This window comes from Paroedura picta, chromosome 1 (assembly GCF_049243985.1).
Source record: "Paroedura picta isolate Pp20150507F chromosome 1, Ppicta_v3.0, whole genome shotgun sequence".
In the NCBI taxonomy this organism is placed as follows: domain Eukaryota; kingdom Metazoa; phylum Chordata; class Lepidosauria; order Squamata; family Gekkonidae; genus Paroedura; species Paroedura picta.
Window position 1 is genome coordinate 17,792,836 of NC_135369.1, and position 19,194 is coordinate 17,812,029.

General features: G+C 51.4%; 1 protein-coding gene across 1 annotated transcript in view; it reads right to left on the minus strand.

The window, feature by feature from the left end:
- Window positions 1-832: 832 nt before the first annotated feature.
- LOC143831025 (sodium/calcium exchanger 1-like) overlaps window positions 833-19,194 on the minus strand; it is a 44,610-nt gene continuing 26,248 nt past the window's right edge. The window contains exons 3-7 of the mRNA XM_077324206.1: window positions 16,301-16,407; window positions 14,982-15,103; window positions 13,116-13,215; window positions 9,809-10,081; window positions 833-2,614 (exon numbers count right to left, since the gene is read on the minus strand). Of these exons, the coding sequence (XP_077180321.1) occupies window positions 2,238-2,614; window positions 9,809-10,081; window positions 13,116-13,215; window positions 14,982-15,103; window positions 16,301-16,407 (979 nt within the window). The 3' untranslated portion in view covers window positions 833-2,237. The remainder of the gene's footprint in view (window positions 2,615-9,808; window positions 10,082-13,115; window positions 13,216-14,981; window positions 15,104-16,300; window positions 16,408-19,194) is intronic.

A 19,194-nucleotide genomic window follows, 5' to 3' on the forward strand; every position in this document is an offset into this window, starting at 1 on the left:
GTGGAAACATAGATGAATCATAGTTCACACCTCCAGGGCCGTATAGTCCAGCCCCCTGCAGAACGTGGGAGGGCTAACCACACTGGACTGGAAAATTCTGGGAGATTTGGAGGTTGACCTTTAGGGACACAGAGTTTAGGGAACAGAGAGACCTCAACAGATAATAATGCTGTAGTGCTGTTGTGACGGAGCAGTTCTTCCAGAACTCTCTCATCCCCACCTACCTCACAGGGTGCCTGTTGTGGGGAGAGGAAGGGAAGGCGATTGTAAGCCACTTTGAGACTCCTTCTGGGAGAGAAAAGCAGGGTATAAAAACCAACTCTTCTTCATCTTCTGGATAAATTGGAAAACCCATTTGGAAAACCCACTCTATTGAGAGCCAGTAGTGGTTAACAGCGCAGATTTCTAATCTGGCATGCCGGGTTCGATTCTGCACTCCCCCACATGCAGCCAGATGGGTGGCCTTAAGCTCACCACAGCACTGATAAAGCTGTTCTGACCGAGCAGTGATATCAGGGCTCTCAGCCTCACCTGCCCCACAGGGTGTCTGTTGTGGGGAGAGGAATGGGAAGGCGACTGTAAGCCCCTTTGAGCCTCTTTTGGGTAGAGAAAAGTGGCATATTAGAACCAACTCTTCTTCTTCTTTCTTCTTCATTTGAGGTCGACATAAATCCACCGTGCCTCAACAGCACCAGAAAGAGGCCCACTATGAACATAAGAGCTCCTGCTTTCCCCATTGTGAACGCACCCTCCTCCCCTCCTCCACCCCCACCCCCCTGCTGCATCAAGGTTCACGTTTTTGAAAAGACCACTTTCTCCAGCAAGTTTTTAAATAACTTTTTTAAAAAACGCGCACACGGACACACAAAACATATCCAAAGTAACGCAGGCAGTTGGACATAGAAGGTGCACCTGGGAGGAGCGACAGAGAGCAGGCAGGGAGATCGGCAGGCACCGGCAAGAAGACAGACGGGCAAGCGTGAACAGAGTGACCCGCAGACACACAGACCATGTGGGTTGGGGGGGGGGTTTAGAAGCCACCATGCAAACTTGGACATAGGATGCACCAATATCCTCCCCACCCCCAGTTTGGAGGGGGGAGTGGAAGGGAAGTGCCGCATTCAGCGACCTCGGGGAGGGGAGTCGACATTAAGGAGCAGGGAAAGGAAGGGCTGAGCGAATCGGTGTCGGAGGAGGGCTCTTTTTCTTTAAATAAAAAATAAAATAAAATCTTGTTTTCTTCTCTTGTAAGTAAAATAAACTCAACTCAATAGAAATCTGGGTTCTGTACAGGAGTAAACAGTGATATGGGGGGAGAGGGGGTCGTTTTCGGATGGGATGGAGGGGGGAGAGTAGCTGACGTACGGCTCCCCCTCTCCCCTTTTATTGATTTTTAATTTTTTTGCTGATGCTTGAGATTTGTGCTGTTTTGGGGAGTTGGGTACGAGTGTCGGTTTTCGAGGGGCTTGACTGTGCTTGGAAGGAGACCCCACGAAGGGGTGGGACCCATTTCTCCCACCCACCCCTTCCCAGTAGCCTCCCGCAGCCCCCTCCTTCGTGGGGCAGTGGCGGCGTACAGAGTATTCCCCTTTCAACCTCATCCCAACCGCCCCCCCTAGACATGCAACATCCAGGCGGGAAATAGCTTAGGCCTTCCACGGTTGGGACGTGAAAGGGGAGGGGGAGGTATATGTGACTTTAAAAGCCCCCCTCCAATCCAAGCATTGCCCCTCTGAGGGGCTCTGGGAGTTGATGGGAAGAGCTTTGCTTCCCAAACGCTCCATCCCCCTCCGGTCAGCAGGGGAGAGGGGGGCGGACGGGCCCTAGACCATCTTTGACCGAGCCTGCCATGCCCCATGCATGCCTGGGAGACGAATGCTCCCCAAAGTGTGTGTGTGCAAGGGGGGGGGAGATCCCCCTCCCCGATCAGTCTTGGAAGCGATACGAATTGGAAGACCCCACCAGTCAGTCACAGAACAGAGACGTAACAACCGGCTAGCGTTTTGCCCCCTGCCCGTGCGCATTCCCTGGCGCTCGGAGCTGCCTTCGTCAGTGCTGGACCGCAGGCTACCGTCTAGGTTTTTCGGCAAAGTCTTTACCTGACAGTGCCTGCAGTAAAGAGGTCCCCCAGGTTGGTAGGGGCGTGGAGGGGCTCCCGACTCAGGGCGGTCATCCAGGGGAGGGGAGCTCCCCCAGGCCAAGCCTGCAAGCGACTCTACCCGCTCTGGCCTCTTCTCCTAGAACCCCTGGATGTGGCAGTAGGCCTCCAGGGCGGCCAGGAGGATGTAGACCAGCCACAGGCTGACAAAGAGCAGCGTGGCGAGGGTTTTGGGGGTTCGGGGCCCGCCCAGTTCTCCGCCGACGGGGGCCCGGCGCCGGTATAGGAGGACGCCGATGCTGACGAAGGCGAAGATGGTAAAGAGGGTCACCGAGAAGGCCAGGGTGCCCGGCTGGACTCGGAACGGCTGGCCTTTGGAGGCCCAGTAGACGGCGGCGATGGACCAGGCCACTCCGATCCCCAGGAAGACGTTGACGGCGTTGCTGCCCGTCACGTTGCCGATGGAGGCGTCAGCGTACTGGTCTTGGATGGCGGCCACTTTGCTGGCAAAGGTATCTGGGCAGAAGAGGAGGGAGAGGAAGAGAGGGTTGGTGGGGGCAGGCAGCGGGAAGGGGATTGTCCCACCCCACCCCTCCGAAGAGGACAATGTTAGTTAGCCTCACTAAAGGGGCTACCGATGCCCTGACCAAAAGGTCTGGAAATCTCTCTCGCCCTCTAGTTGTATCGATACACGGAAAGTCCTCAGCCTTGTCTTGTGAGGAAAGTGCTCACTAGGGCTTGGGAAATTTCGGGATGTTTGGGGGCGGTGCCTAGGAGAGGCGGAGTTTGGTTCTTTTGGTTGGTTCGTGGTCCCTGTATCAGCTTTGATCATGTTGAGCCAGCGGATCCTTTGGCAACCACGTTCTGACCATGCTCTACCCCTGTGGAAGCCCATTGTTTAGCTACTGTAAAAGGATCGGTTTATTCTCATTCTTCTTCCTATTGTTTAACCAGCTTCTAACCCAGGAGCAGACCTGTCCTCTGATTATTTATTAGATTAGATCTACTACGTTCACTTGAAAGCCTCTGGTGAGGGGCTTTTTGGTAGCTAATGTCTGCTCGATCACACTTGTTCCTGTGTTGGTTAAACCAATGGTCCCCAACCGTTTTATCACTGAGGACCAGTCAACGCTTGGCAATTTTACTGAGGCCTGGGAGGGGGGGGTAATCTTTTGCCAAGGGACATCACTGCCGCCTGAGCCCCTGCTCCGCTTGCTTTCCTGTTGGCACCCCTGACTTCCCGCTGCCCACTGTGCAGTGCCACGCCAAGGGGGAGCCCCAGCCATGGTGGCCGCTGGAGAGCACCGCTGGAGAGTGGCAGGGCAGCCCCTGAGGCAGCAGCTGGGGAGGAGGATGAGGAAGAGCCACGGCCCGGTACTGACTGATCCATGAACCGGTACCGGTCCCCGGACCGGGGGTTGGGGACCACTGGGTTAAACTATTCAAAACAGAACACCAAAAGGCTGAAGAACAAATTTAGAGTTCAGTGACAACTTTGTTGGTCTTAAAGGTGCCACAGGACTCTGAATTTGTTCTGCTGCTTCAGACCAAGCAGGCTGCCCACTTGAATCTAACCAGAAGGCTGGGGAGGCAGGACTCCTCAGCCAAATTCCATGATGGCCTCTATACTTACTAAATCAATGTTTAATAACAGTTCCCATAAATTTACCTCAGTCGAACGCTAGGCTCATTGGCCTGTCATTTCCTAGATCTCCTTTTTTCTTTTTAGAAAATTGAAGAAGAAGAAGAGTTGGTTCTTATATGCCGCTTTTCTCTACCTGAAGGCGGATCAACGTGGCTTACAATCACCTTCCCTTTCCTCTCCCCACAAGAGACACCCTGTGAGGTGGGTGAGGCTGAGAGAGCCCTGAGATTACTGCTCGGTCAGAACAGTTTTATCAGTGCCGTGTTGAGCCCAAGGTCACCCAGCTGGTTGCATGTGGGGGAGCGCAGAATAGAACCCGGCATGCCAGATTAGAAGTCCGCACTCCTAACCACTACACCAAACTGGCTCTCACAAAATTGGCATCATGGTTGATAAGTTCTATATCAATTTTAGTGCCACCTTGCGTATTTTGGTTAGCAGATTAACAGTTTTGCATCTGAGTTCCCTAAGAACCTTTGGTGAACATCACCCAGACCCAGTGACTTGTTTTCTTTTTTTAAGTACCGAAGAAATTCCCTCTCTCATCTCTTCTAAGAGACCCCCAGTACTTTCTATGGCTGTGCAGTAGGGACTTCACTGCCTGCTAGTGGATTTATTGTGGCAGAAACATTTGTGGATGATGCTTCACCAGATGCATCAAGTGTTGGGAGGGGGAGGGGAAAATTGAAACGCATGGAAATGCAGCCTGTGGCAATGTGGAGAGGGCCCACATCCCGCCTGTGCTGAGGCCAGTTGGTGCCTGGACCCGGTTCAAGATTTTGATATTAACCTTCAAGGCCTTATGCGGGTTGGGACCCACATACCTGAGGGACTGCCTATCACCCTATGCCCCCTGCAGGGCCTCACGCTCTGTGGGCGATAATTTACTGGTCATTCCCAGCCCCAAAGAAACACACCTGGCCTCAACCAGGGCCAGGGCCTTTTCGGTCCTGGTGTCATGCCTCCACTGCCACCTCCCGTCTCCCAGGAGTTGCCACAGCAACCAGGGCCTGCACCTGAACCAGCTCTGCCAAAAGAGAGAGGGGCCTCTGAATGTGCAGCAGAGGAAAGCAGCACAAGTCAGCCAGGCTCTTCCCAAGAGGCATCTTTGGTGCATCCGCAGATGCATTCCAGCCCTGACAGCTTGCCTGAGCAACGCAGGCAAAGCAGAAGGGTGGAGTTTGCTGAACGCCGAAGGAGCCAGAGACTGCAGGCACGCTGTCAAAGTAGATGGGGCCCAGCTGGGATAGCTCCTGGGGAGGATAAGTGAGTCCTCCCCCAGGTGCAGCCAATTAGCTGGGCTGCTTTTAGGAGAGACAGCAACAGCTCTTTGGCTTGGATGCAATCTATGCAGAAACCTTCCTGTCCGGCTTGGATTCTTTGGTCTGCGAACTTCTGACTCCCATCGGCTTCCCTGACTCATGTCAAATGGCTTTTGACTACGCATCTGGTAATTGGACTGGCTTTGTTGAATATTTGCTTATCTGGACTCTGACCTTGGCTTTCCCTTGACTACTTTTTGCCTCGCCCTTAACTCTGCTTGCTTTGATTCCTAACGACTTGGACTAGACTTTGACTTTACTCTGGAGTGGACTCCAGCTAGGCTCTGCAGCCCAGACAGATCCTGCCCCTGGGTGTGGCCAGCTAGGGCAGCATACCTGGCCCCAACCTGGTGGAATGAGCTCCCGGGTGAGTTGTGGGCCCTGCGGGCCCTTCCAGCATTCCACAGGGCCTGCAAAACGGAGCTCTTCCATCAGGTCTATGGTTGAGGTGGGGGCAGTGGGGGAAGATTGATGGGGCCCCCCTGGTGTCAAGCTGCAACTTTGGTTATCTTGTCACTCCTGTCTCCTCCTTCTGAGGGTAGGGGGTAGGGGGGAGTTCTCTGTCATGTTGTTGGTTTATTGTATCGGTATATTCTTTTTTAATGGGTTTTTTAATGGGAGTTCTTAACTGGACACATGTAACCTGCCACAAGCGGGTTACTAATAATAGTATCCTTGGCTTTGCAGATGCAGTGGGTCAGAAAAGCTTTTTCTTGATTTAAACCCCAGTGAACCTAATCAGGTTTGATCACATCTACCATGTAAGGTTGTAGAACTTCTCTTGTAGACATTGAGACATCACAGGCTGCACGGGGCTGACAACCTCCACGGACCAGGAGTCCTTATAGAATTACGACCAATTTCTAGTCTACAGAGATCAGCTCCCCGGGGGGGGGGGGGGGAATGGCAGCTTTGGAGGGTGGACTCTATGGTGCCACATCCTAGCCCAAACTCTGCCCTCCTCAGGTTCTGCCCCTGACTCTCCAGGAATTCCCCAACCAGGAGTTGGCAACCTTACCAGACCTTGGATTAGATGGCCTTTTTTCACCCCTACCTCTGAGCATTTTTTCCTCATCTCCGACATGTCTGTGTGCCCACCTCATACAATTAATAAACCAGCCTCATCGCATGAATGTGTCCACCACCATAGCTTTGAATTTGACTTCCTGAACGCCTTCCTTAAAAAAAATATATATATATATACTTGCTGTCTTCTTCCCTCCCAAAGCAACCTCGTCCTATTCTGCAGTCTCCCATTCAGAGCTCTCAACAACCTTTCATTCTCTACCCTGAAGCACACATTTTGTCCTTTAAGCACTTTAGGAGATTAACGTTTTACATATACACGGGAGTCTGAATCTTATCGCCGTTTCTCCACCGACTCATTGAGAGCGGGTTTCTCATTTCTAATCCGGTTCTCCAGACCGCCGGCTAAATACAATGGCTTCTCCCTGCCCCCCCACTCCTGCTGCTGGCTTTGCTCAGTCACATGTTCAAAAAGTCAAATTTTCTGCTCTTTCATCCAATTCATTAATATGTACACAAGGCTGGCCTGGAGCTCTGGTGTGCATCCTAAGTAGCCGTGACAGAGTTAGGATTGTCAGCTGTGTGCGTTAGGGGGAGAGGGGGCATCCAAGAAGCATTCAGGGGGTGGGTAACTGGCCTTTATCTGGATCTGGTCCTAATGTCTTTTGCTTGCGGGGCTGCCACAAGCGACCTGCCCTGGGGCCTAAAAGGATTTTCTGCCCTGCCAGACCCTTGGCTCTCCCCTCCTCTCCTCCCTCCCTCCCTCCCCATCTGCCTGGATTGAGCAGTGCCCTTCCACAGAATAAACCGGGAGATAGAGGAAGATAATGAAACTTTTCCAGCTTTTGCTGTTTTGAAAGCAAAATGATTAAAAGCAAACATGCAAACTACATTTTTACGCACAGGTAAGTAGAACTGAGCCCTGACTTGGGTGGGCCAGACTAGCTCGATCGTGTCGGATCTCAGAAAGCGAGCAGGGTCTGCTCTGATTTGCGCTTGGATGGGAGACCTCCAAGGAAGCCCAGGGTTGCTATGTGGAGGCAAGCCCTGGCAAACCCTCCTCTGAAGATGTCTTGCTTTGAAAACTCTATGACAGGGGTGGCTCTCCAGACGTCCATGGACTACAACTCCCATGATCCCCTGCTATGGGTATTGCCATGCTGGCAGGGGCTCATGGGAACTGTAGTCCATGGATATCTGGAGAGCCACAGTTTGGCCACCCCTGCTCTATGGGGTTGCCATAGGCTGGCCGCAACCTGATGGCACTTTATACTACCACTCAAGCTAGGCTGATCTGGTCAGATCTTGGAAGCTAAGCAGCTCTGGTTAGTGCCTGGAGGGGAGACGACCAAGGACATCCGGGGCTGCTACTCAGAGTCAGGCAGAGGCGAGCTGATTCTGAACGTCTCGTCTTGAAAACCCTCTGGGGTCCCCATAAGTCAGCTACAAGATGGCAGCACAATTTCCACCACAATTATAACTGAAGTGGTCTGAAGGAAACACAATTCGAAGAGCAGTCCTAATAGGTCTGCCACAAATTAAGTCCCTGTTCTGCCTTACTCCCTGGAAATTGTTCTTAAGAGACTGCAGTTTTGGTGAGGAAACAGCCAGGATAGGCCACAATGTTTTTTTGTGTGGTAACAATTTCCCGCCAAATCTGAGCAGGGCCAGAGGGCCTGTAATCCAGTCACTTTGAAGAAGAGGGTTTTTTTTTAAATACTCCACTTTTCACTATCCGAAGGAGTCCCAAAGCGGCTTACAAACACATTTCCCTTCCTCTCCACACAACAGACACCTTGTGAAGCAGGTGGGGCTGAGAGAGCTGTGAAAGAACTGCTCTGCCAGAACAGCCCTAAGAGAACTGTGACTAGCCCAAGGGCATCTTTGCCAAAGATGGTGTGGTCAGTGCCTGCAGAGGCAACCTCTTGGAATCCTTTGTGTGTATAACTGAAGAGAAATATAAAACAAAGAATTGAGGCTTTTGAACTCTGGTGCTGGAGAAGACTCTTGCGAGGCCCTTGGACTGCAAGGCGAACAAACCGGTCAGTCCTAGAGGAGATCAGCCCTGCCTGCTCCTTAGAAGGCCAGATCCTGAAGATGAAGCTCAAATACTTTGGCCACCTCATGAGAAGGAAGCACTCCCTGGAGAAGAGCCTAATGCTGGGAGCGATTGAGGGAAAAAGAAGAAGGGGACAACAGAGAATGAGGTGGCTGGATGGAGTCACTGAAGCAGTCGGTGCAAACTTAAATGGACTCCGGGGAATGGTAGAGGACAGGAAGGCCTGGAGGATCATTGTCCATGGGGTCGCGATGGGTCGGACACAACTTCGCACCTAACAACAACATAAAACAAACTAGTTTTAAACCAGATTTTCATTCTCCCTCTCCAAGAAGTTGTGGTAATTACAATATCTGCTGGGGTATTTGGATAATCCAGACCCCCCACTGCAGACAGCTGCCAGAAGACTAAAGGGAACCTCCACACTCAGAGGCAACAAACCTCTCCGTACCAAAGTGAGGAGTTAGGTTGCCAATCTCCAGGTGGGACTTGGATATCTCCTGCAATTACAATTGAGCTCTACACTAGACGTCACTTCCCTGGCTGTTTTAAAGGGTGAACTCTGTGGCTTTATACACTGCCGAGGTCCTCCCACCCTGAAATTTTGCAACCCCCATGATCTACCCCCAAACCTCCAGAAATTTCCCAACCGGCACCCAACAACTCTTAGTGATGGGACACAGGAAAGACCTCCACATCCATGCCCTCCTCCTTAGCCCTTATCGAGGCCTCTGTGTGAAACAGGATGCTGGACTAGATGGCCCCCTGGTCTGATCCAGCAGGGCTTTTTATCACTTTCAACCCCCATGGTCTCTGGGGAGGATAGGAAAACCGATGTGTGGCCACCATGTCAATGTGTCTGAGACAAAATTCGGTAACAGGATGAGGCAAATGTGAAGAGATCAAGATTAAAAGCGCTCATTTGCCTAGAGGTGGTTAAGAGCAGCGGCTTCTAATTTGGCAAGCCAGGTTTGATTCCCTGCTCATCCATAAGCAGTCATGTGGGTGACCTTGGGCTAGTCACAGTCCTGATAGTGCTAATCTCACAGGGCAGTTTCTCTCGGAGCTCGTTCAGCCCCACGTTCTTCACAGGGCGTCTTTTGTGGGGAGAGGAAAGGGAAGGTGAATGTAAGCCGCTTTGAAACTCTTTTGGGTAGTGAAAAGCAGGGTATAAGAACCAACTCTTCTTCTTCTTCTGACAACAGGAAGTAGCAATGCTGTCTAGAGAACCCATCAATCCTGTGTGGGAGGGACAAACGGCAGGTGAGAGGCAGGGCTTTCCCATCCTGCTCGTGAGCTCCCAGAGGCATCTGTGTGTCCTCTGTGCAAAGTCGGCACTGGATAGTTGGCTGGACATCGTCAGGCGATTTTTATGTTAATTGCTGCTGCTGCCATTTCCTGCCTTTTGTTGCTGGCTCACAGAGCGAGGGAAGGATTCCCTGCCAAAGTATCCGCGTGCCAGGAAGAGCTTCACACATAACCATGTAGTCCTAGCATGTGGAGGGCGACCAAACAGAACGGGCTGGGCTGGGCTCATTCGGAAAGGGGTCTCTAATTCCAGTCTCCGTGGCTAGTCCAACCACCCCTCCCACAACACATCCTGCCGTGTTTTCACACCACACCATTGCCCCTGGATGCCCAGCACCCTCCTCACTAACCAGGCACAGAGGTGCCCAGCGCCACAAAAACCACGGCCGTGACAGAGTCTTTGAGACCGATGGTACATCCGAAGTGGGAGGCCAGGTCCCCCGTGAGGGCGGTGAGCACCCCGATGAGACAGATGGAGACGAAGAAGCAGGCCCAGCCGCACCAGTACTCGGTGGGCGGCACAAAGGCAAAGAGAACTTTCCAGAAAACCGTCAGGAAGTGCATGATGTAGTCGAAGCAGGAGGGGAGGCGCTCCTCGCCCGAGTCGTCGTCCTCGTCATCACCTGTGGGGGACAGCATCAAGACACAAAATGAACCCCACATGGCTAGTTTAATCTTATCTATTGCCCATTGTACTAATGGTGGATACCTGAAAGTGATGTCACCATGCCAGTGTTACACTTTAGGTTTTGGGAAAAAAACTCTATGGTTTTTCATAGAGTTTTGGTAAAATTCTAGAGCTTCATGTCTGTGATATGACGCCATTTCCAGGTATTTGCTGGAAGTGACATCATGCCAACAGTGAGGCATCATTTTTCCAGCTATTTTTTCCTCAGTGCTCCTCTGAGTGGCGATGTGGGGCGGGAGGAAGGGGGGGAGAACTCCCTATTCTAGCTTAACCCTTTAAAATACAGCTTGAGAGAATCTTTGGAGTGGGTGAAAGTATTCCAATGAGGCCATTCTGACAAATGTATTGGGGGGGAATGGTTGCCAGGACCCACTAGCTACTGGGGCGGGGAGGGGGGCACAGGGGTGCCAGATCCAGGGTGAGAAACTCCTGGAAAGTTGGAGATGGAGCCTGGGGAGGACAGGGAATTCAGTGGGGTGCAATGACATAAGGGAACATTTTCTCCAGGGGAACTGATCTATGTAGTCTGGATATGGGCTGTAATTCCAAGGGATGAAGAAGAAGAGTTGGTTCTTGTATGCCACTTTTCTCTACCTGAAGGAGTCTCAGAGTGGTGTCCTATCGCCTTCCCTTTCCTCTCCCCACAACAGACACCCTGTGAGGGAGATGAGGCTGAGAGAGCCCTGAAATTACTAAAGAAGTTCTTATATACCGCTTTTTTCTACCAGAGGGAGTCTCAAAGCGGCTTCCATTCGCCTTCCCTTTCCTCTCCTCACAATAGGCAGCCTGTGAGGGAGGTGAGGCTGAGAGAGCCCTGATATTACTGAAGAAGAAGAGTTGGTTCTTATATGCTGCTTTTCTCTACCCAAAGGAGTCTCAAAGTGGCTTACAGTCACCTTCCCTTTCCTCTCCCCACAACAGACACCCTGTAAGGGAGGTGAGGCTGAGAGAGCCCTGAGAGAAACTGCTCTGTCAGAACAGCTCTAACTGTGCTTTGACAAGCCTAGTTGGCTGCATGTGGGGAAGCAGGGAATCAAACCTGGCTCACCAGATTAGAAATCAGCACTACTAACCACTACGGGCAGGATCCCCAGGTCCTTCCAAACCAGCCACCTGGAAATCAACTGTAATAACAGGAGCTCTCCAGGTTCCATCTGGAGGTTGGCAACCGTAAATTGATTAGCCGCAGCCTTTTGAACTAGGCCTGGGAAGGCCTGAATTCAGATTTCTGCTTCCTATAAAAACTTTTTGGCGATCTTGGCCTAGGTTGTTGTGAAGAAAAAAAATGGAAGAGGGGTGATGCGTGAACACACCCTCCCCCAAGCTCCTTCCAGGAAGAGAGGGGAAATGCAGTAGAGCAGGGGTAGTCAAACTGTGGCCCTCCAGATGTCCATGGACTACAATTCCCATGAGCCCCTGCCAGCAAACGCTGGCAGGGGCTCATGGGAATTGTAGTCCACGGGCATCTGGAGGGCCGCAGTTTGACTACCCCTGCAGTAGAGGTTGAGTTGCCAGTCCCTTCAGGGTGGGGATGTCTGATCCAGGCTGGGAAATCCCTGGAGAAAGAGACGACTGGGACCTGAGGTGGACACAATGCCACAGAGACCACCCCCCACAATGTCCACCTTCTCCAGGGGAGCTGACTGGAGATGAGCTGTAATTTCGAAGAGTCCCCAAAAGCTCTTCCGCCAGGCTTTTGGTTGAGGTCGACCTGAATTCATTCACTTCCCACTGGCCCCTGAGCCCCCTTCCCATGAGAACCACCGCTGACATGTTCATCCTACGGGGCCGTCAGTATGTTACAGTAAAAACTGGACGTTCTCACCATACTTGTTCCATTATGTTACTGTTCTCCTGTTATGATGGTTTCACTATTGTTCAATGTATCATGTTATCTGAACTGTTCTTTTTTTTTTCTCTCTCCAGTTCCATGTAAACCGCCCTGAGCCCCAGGGGACGGTGGTATATATAATAAATAATTAATAAATATAATAAACTAACAAACCAACAAATTAATAAAGGTGCCACGGAGGCTGGGATCGCTAGCTAAAGATAATTTTTGGTAACAGTAGAGGTAGGCCCGGGCCTACCAGACGCGGCAGATCTCTGAGTTAACATTAAAAAGAAGTAGAATGTCAATTATTTAGTTCACTGTCCTCATATTCTTCCCACCGAGCAGATGGGTGGGTGGGTGGGAGAGAACAGCCTCTGAATATCCTGCCAGGGGCACCGTTTAGGACCATCTGGGAGGAAGCGCAAGACATCTGTTTGTTACGCGCGGGGAAGAGGGCAATATTTGGTGTTTTCCTGGCAAATATTTTCCTCCTTCCATGGACAGCCCCCATTTCCCTAGCAGATGAGCATCCTTAATGAACTGCAGCAGAATGCAGGATGAGGCTTGTCTCTCCTCGAAGAAGGGGGCGGTGTAGAAATGGAGCCAGAGTGCCTTTGCTGCCCTGTTCCCTCACTCAGCTCCCTCCTTTCTCCCTTGCTTTTCTGGGTAAAGCCCACCTTTCATGGGAGGCCTTCCAACCTCCACTAGGGCTGCCAACTTCCAGGTGGTGGCTGGAGATCTCCAGGTGACAGCGATCTGTTCACCTGGAGAAAATGGCTGTTTCGTAAGGTGGACTTTGACGTCCATTTGAAGTCCCTCCCCTCCCCACTAGTCCCTCCCCTCCTCAGACTCTGCGCCCCCAAATCTCCAGGTCTTTCCCAACCCAGAGCTGACAAGCCTACCTGCCACCCACTACTGAAATAAAGCCCAGGTATATGAACCGGTATATGACATTGGGTGGCATCCAACCTTCCCCAGCCATACCGCCTCCCTTCAAAAACAGCCATTTGCTCCGGGGGAGCTGATCTCTGTGATAATTCCAGAAGACCTCTCGGTTCCACCCGGCAGCCGGCAGCCCCTCCCAGAACGCCCACCCCAGTCTTCCGGCCCCAGTGATCTCCCATCCCTTTCTTACCGGCGCTGACGGTTACGGCACTGACAAACTGCTCCCGCCAGCTGCTGCTGCCCACCACCAGGGCCAGGTTCGTTTTCTTGATTAATTTGTCCACTGTGCTCTGAAAGGGGAGAGGGAAAGCGGTGATGCCAAAGGGGGTCAGAGCAGATGGGGAGGCATATCTCCTGCACAATCAGTCCCCACCGCCGCCACCCCACAAGCTGCCATCTTCCGCATTGCCTTGGACGAACAAAGCGGGAGTCCGGCGGCACCTTTAAGACCAACCGAGCTTCCGAGAGCAGCTGCACTTCCTCAGATACAAATTGCCTTGGCTGCTCCGTGCCAGGGGCCAGGAACGGCATGGGAAAATGTCACTGCATCTTTTGGCGCTGTGCCCCTCTGACATTTGACTAACCAGCCGTGACAGCAGGGCTACTGGAGCGTAAGGTGGCACGGAAATCAGGGACAAAGGTTCAAAGCGGGTTGAAAAAGAGGGCGCCGGACCGGATCGGGGTACGTGCCCATCGCAGGAGGCTGACACTGGTCCCTGGGAATCAGTTCAGCGCAGGAAAAGCCTGAATGCAGAAAGGGGGGGGGGGCACAAGATTTGGGTGTAATTGGCACGCTTGAGGGATCCTTGAGCCCAAAAGACGTCTATGTGGGACAAAATGCTAGAGCGGCGGTCTTCAGTCTGTGGGTCAGAATGCCTGGGAGGGTTGCCAAGTCTGAGTTGGGAAATTCCTGGAGATTTGGGGTTGGAGCCTGGGGAGGGTCAAGTTTGTGGAAGAGAGGGACCTCAGAGGGATATAATGCTACAGAGTCCATCCCCCCCCCCCCCCGCATGACTGCTGCTTGTAGGGAGAGTCTCGTGGAGATGGTGAGCTCCCCCTCATTTGGCAGTCTTCAAGCAGCGGCTGGAGAGATCCTTATCCTAAATGCTTGAGGCTGATCCTGCATTGAATAGGAGGTGGAACTATACAGCCTATCTTGCCCCTTCCAACTCTATGGTTCTAGTCTTTGATTCTACATGTTATCATAGGCAGCCCATTCAAACTGGGAACCCCCATGAGCATGCACTTGAAGCTGCCTTATGCTGAATCAAATCCTTGGTCTGTCAAAGGCAGCGGCTGACTGACAGCGGCTCTCCAGGGTCTCAGGGGGAGGTCTTCCATGAAGCCTTCAGTCAAGGCAAGTAAGCAAATCCACCAGCTAGAGCCCAGAGGTCCCTCCCATTGTCAATCTGCACTCGCAGAAAAGAACAGAAACCACCGTGCAGAAGAATGGAGGAATGTCCTATTGTTAAATGTTGACTTATTGTCAAGCTGTTATATATGGTCAAACCAATACGTTTATTTACAACATGCTGTTTCATGAAAGTTCCATGTAAAACACCCTGAGCCTCGAGGGAGGGCGGTATATAAATATAATAAAATAAATACATAAATAACCCACTCCCTATCTGGTCCTTTCAACTGGAGATGCTGGGGATTGAACCTGGGACCGTTGGCATGCAAAGCAGATTCTCTGTCCCTGGGCCATGGCCCTCCACAGGGACATTATGATATTGCAAAGCTGAGAAATTAGGGGAGGTTCCCGGGGAGGTTAGGGGCGGTTCCCGATGGAGGAACATTTCCTCAGAAAATGTTGTCTAAGAAAGGGTGCCTGCACACGAAATCTCACACCTTGAATAAATCTTCGTTGGTCTTAAAGGTGCCAAAGCACTCAGATTTCGTTGTGCTACTTTGGACCAACACAGCGATCCGCTTGAACCCAAAAAACCCTGGAAGACACTGCAGAAGCAGTGGCAGAATGCTAAGCTGTCAAAAGGAATCAACTGACAGGAGAAAGGGATTGTAGGCCTTTTTCAGGGGACATGGGGTGTCTCACCTTAAACTCGTAGGACTCCTCGATGACCACCTCAAGTTTGGTGTGCTCTCCCAGGGTGGGACAACCCATTTTGGCAATTGCTCCCTCTTCTCCCTCTGGCAGACGGTTTTCATTGGTGTCACCTGGCATAGGACAGCAGCAGGAAAGCTGTGACTGGCGGTTAACCAAGGGACCTAGTAGCTCTGGCTCCCTCTTTCTGGTCTCTTTTCCATGCCCCTCACAATTCTTGCACCCCTTTCCCGAGTACCCTGGGCCTCCTCCCCTATGAATCCAAACCCTTTTCTACCAGCCCTGCCGACTTCCTCTTCCTCTGAACCGATATGAAGCCAGAGCAGCTTTTCCTCTGTTGTTTCATCTTACTGTTAAAAAAACCCTCAGAAATATTTTCCAGGCTAAAAGAGCAGCGGTGGAAAGAAATGGGAGGCTACCTTTTGTGCCTTCAGTGCCCTTTGGAAACCTCTGATGAAACGGAGCTTGTTTTCCATCAGTTCTGCGAGATGGCTATGTACACCTTTGGACTATGTCTTGGAACCCACCCACCCCAATCCTGAGCAATTATTACAAATTCATATAAGGTTGCCAAATCCCCTCTGGCCACCAGCAGGGGATAGCGGCCGTAGGGTTGCCATGTCCAGGTTGGGAAACTTCTGGAGATTTGAGGATGGAGCCTGGGGAGGACAAGGACTCAGTGGGGCATGACACCACAGAATCCCCCCTCCAAAGCATTAATTTTCTTCAGGGGATCTTCTCTGTGTAGTCTGGAATTACGCTGTAATTCCAGGTGCCCACCTGGAGGCTGGCACCCCTATGCCCGTATGGCACACTTCTTTCCTCCCATCTGCCATACCTTGCGGACCAAATCTCTAATCAACCCCCAGAACCTCCTTGCTGTCTTTCCTTCTTGCTGTCATTCAACGTTGCCTCCCCACCCCTCCACCCCACTGGAAAAGGCAATGCCTGGTGTTCAAAGATGAAAGGAAGACTTTTCAGGGGGCAGCAAGAAGACCATTAAAGAGGTCAGCACCATCTCTCCTGTTTAAGTGTCTTTCCTTGTCTGTCTCCAGATTGCTGCTCTCAGGGCAATTTCCCCCTTCTTCTCAGAATTGCCGCACAGTCTTAGACTCTCTCTCAGCTAGAGATGTAGTTAGGAACCTCTCTCTCTCTCTCTCTCTCTCTCTCTCTCTCTCTCTCTCTCTCTCTCCTATCAAGTATATTCATTCTTAAATCAACCTTTATCTACTCTTTAATCAGGTTGTGCACCATTGCTGTGTTAATTACTCTGCCAATGCTCCCCCCCCGCCCCACGTCTTTGCACTGACCGTGCCGTGGGCAAGAGTCCAGCAGTTCCGGATGACCCAATTCCAAGTGGAAATTCTTGTTCTTCTCGTACTCCTCGTCGTCGATAATTTTAATTTCAATGTATTTCCTGGGAAAGAGAGAGAACATCCACTCCCATAGGGGAGGGCAATAATTGGGCCATCAGTCATTCAGTCCAGGGCATCCCTGGCGTATGAAGCCATCTTCCCCAAATGGTTGCCAGCTTATTTTTTCTGGCTCTGCCCCTGTGCCTTTTTAGAGCAGCCTGGCATGCAGAAACATTTTCCTTCACTTGCAACATTTCTGTTATTCCAGACAAAGGTCTGGGATTTTTTTAAGGTTATAGAACAGGTAATGTGGAATTTCCCCAATCACCACCTGTTCATTATCACCCTCCCTCCTCTAGAAGAGGCAAGGAACCTTAGAAGGCTGCATGTATGCATTCACTAGCATTTATCTGGGAAAACGTCTCCAAGACCAGAGACAGGGAAATTTTGATCTTCCTTTTTCTGTTGAAAGAGGTGCGCATGGTTATCGCTCTTCTTCACAACAGCCTTGTGAGGTAGGCTAGGCTGATACAGAGAGATCCATGTGAGGGCATCCCAGTGTGTTTCTTGGTCTACAAACATCATGAAAAAATAAAGAAGGGCAAGGGCTGGTTCAAAAATTGACAGCCTTCTTTCACTTAGGCAAGTACTTTGAAAGAGGAACAGGGGTATAGAGACACATTCCCAGATGGTGGTGTGTTTACCACAGGTAGACTCTGAGGAAAGTTTGCTACCTTCCTCCCCACCTAGTCCAATTCCTGGGCTTCTAACAGCAGCCTGACCAGCAAGAAAGTCAACAGATGAAGCGTTTCCTTCTCAGTTCATCTCCAGTCCTTTGAGCCACACTGCCGTCAAAGGTTCAGAAGCAGAGCCAGATTTCTTAAAAAACGAGATAAAGAGCATCTAACATGCCTTTTCAGATAAGAATAAGATCGGCTCTTCCCCCCCTCCTAGATGAAACTGGCTCCCCCCCCCCCCGGGGCCAACATCGCCTGGTGACTCCTACTGGAGCATCACAACTGTGAACAGAAGGGTTGAGGTACTGGGGGGGGGGGGTCAGGGGATAGATATTGTCGCCGCCATCCATTGTATAGTTTTGTAAGTAAGATGGTGGTGTTGCCGGTTGTATGGGGATTGTATATTATGTTTTTAATGTAAACCTCCAGGAGCTGGCTGGTCCAAGAGTGGCGGTCTATACATCTGATTATAAATAAATAAATTAAGTCTAATGATGGAGGGATGGAGGGATGGATGGATGGATGGATGGATGGATGAATGAATGAATGAATGAATGAATGAATGAATGAATGAATGAATGAATGAATGAATGATCCATCAAATAACAACCGGGAGGTTTCTCCTCCGGGAGAGGTGACAATCTCAGCTGGCTTCTGCATTCACACCCATCCCATAAAACTGCCCCTCATGCTGAATCACATCTGCCACCATTCAGTGGCCCACTTGCACTAATGCCCCCCCGCCCGTGCACGATTGCCCCTCTGCACCACTGTCTGATCGCAGACGCCCGTTCACATCATGCTCAAATCTCTCCGCCTCATGTCGGCTTGTGGCTTGCCAGCCGCCCGCTCACCACACATGCTTCCGTGCTCTCCTGCAGCTGCCGTCGGCCAAACTGGGCTGCTCTTCCCTTCTCGTACAATTAGGTCAGAGCCTGTCAAATTTGGAGCTAGAGGTTGCTGCGGCAGTGCGTGGCGGGTGAAAGATTAACATTTCCAGAAATTAATGCCATGTGTCTGATGACACTGGGGGAGGAAGGGGGGCAAGGCAGCAGTGAGCAGGAACACAGAAATCTCTAGGGGAAAGATTTCAGCATGACTTTTCAGGGCGGTAGGAGTCCCACAGCCAATCCTGAACTGACTTGGCCATGTATCGTGTAAGATTGCATGCAAGGGTGCTTTTAAGCATGGGCAGAGTGCCTGTTTCGAAAGAGAAATATATATCTCCTTACCATGGCTCTCCCTAATATTTGGGAAAGGCCCCTGTGGGCAGAGCTCTGTCCAGGACACATCCAGTGTCTGGACTGCACTTCTGCCCGCATGGGCCAATCTGGCCGCACCCCTGGAGCACCTGCCATCAGAAGCTGGCTGTGAGCCGCACAGCCAGCGTTGTGGCCAGACACTGTCTGGCCACCGAGGATGCCACTCCTCCACTGACCTGCCTTGGCTGGCCCGGCTACCTCCGGAGACATCGGCTCAGGGCTACAGGTTCGTCCGCTGCACACCTTGACACCCGGATGCCTTGTCCTCACCCCAGCCGCCAAAATGCTGCGCACCTCCTGCGCCATGCACCAACATGCCCACCTCTGCCCAACTAGCCCCAGCTGCCAGCCATGACTCAAGGTAGGGCTGAAGCCCGCTCCTCCGTCAGGGCCCTCTGCTAGTGTCCGTTGCATTCCTGGATGCACCGGCCTATTTTCCGTGTGTGTGTTTGTGCGTGTGTGTTTCTAGACCCGTTTTCTTGCTTTTGACATCACCCTAGCATTCAGGCAGTAAGTAAGCATGAGGTTCGCCACTTCTGCTCTCTCCGTGCTCTCCTTTGCCGTTTTGGTCTTGATAGCCTGTTTTATTATTCATGACATTTTAATTTTAATGTTGTTCTTTTGCTATTCTGCTGGTTTTGTTTATCGACGCAGAGCTGCCTGGAGGGGCTCTTAATTGGGGGGAGAGGGGGGGGGCAAGACAATGTTTAGCGAAATAAAGGCCTCCAGTCAGGATGTCAAAATTAACTTATGAGAGAAGGAATGGGATTAGAACACAAACTGACACATTTATTGAAAAATGGAGGTTGTTGATATTGCTCTGGAGCCATATCACTCCAAGGGAACATCT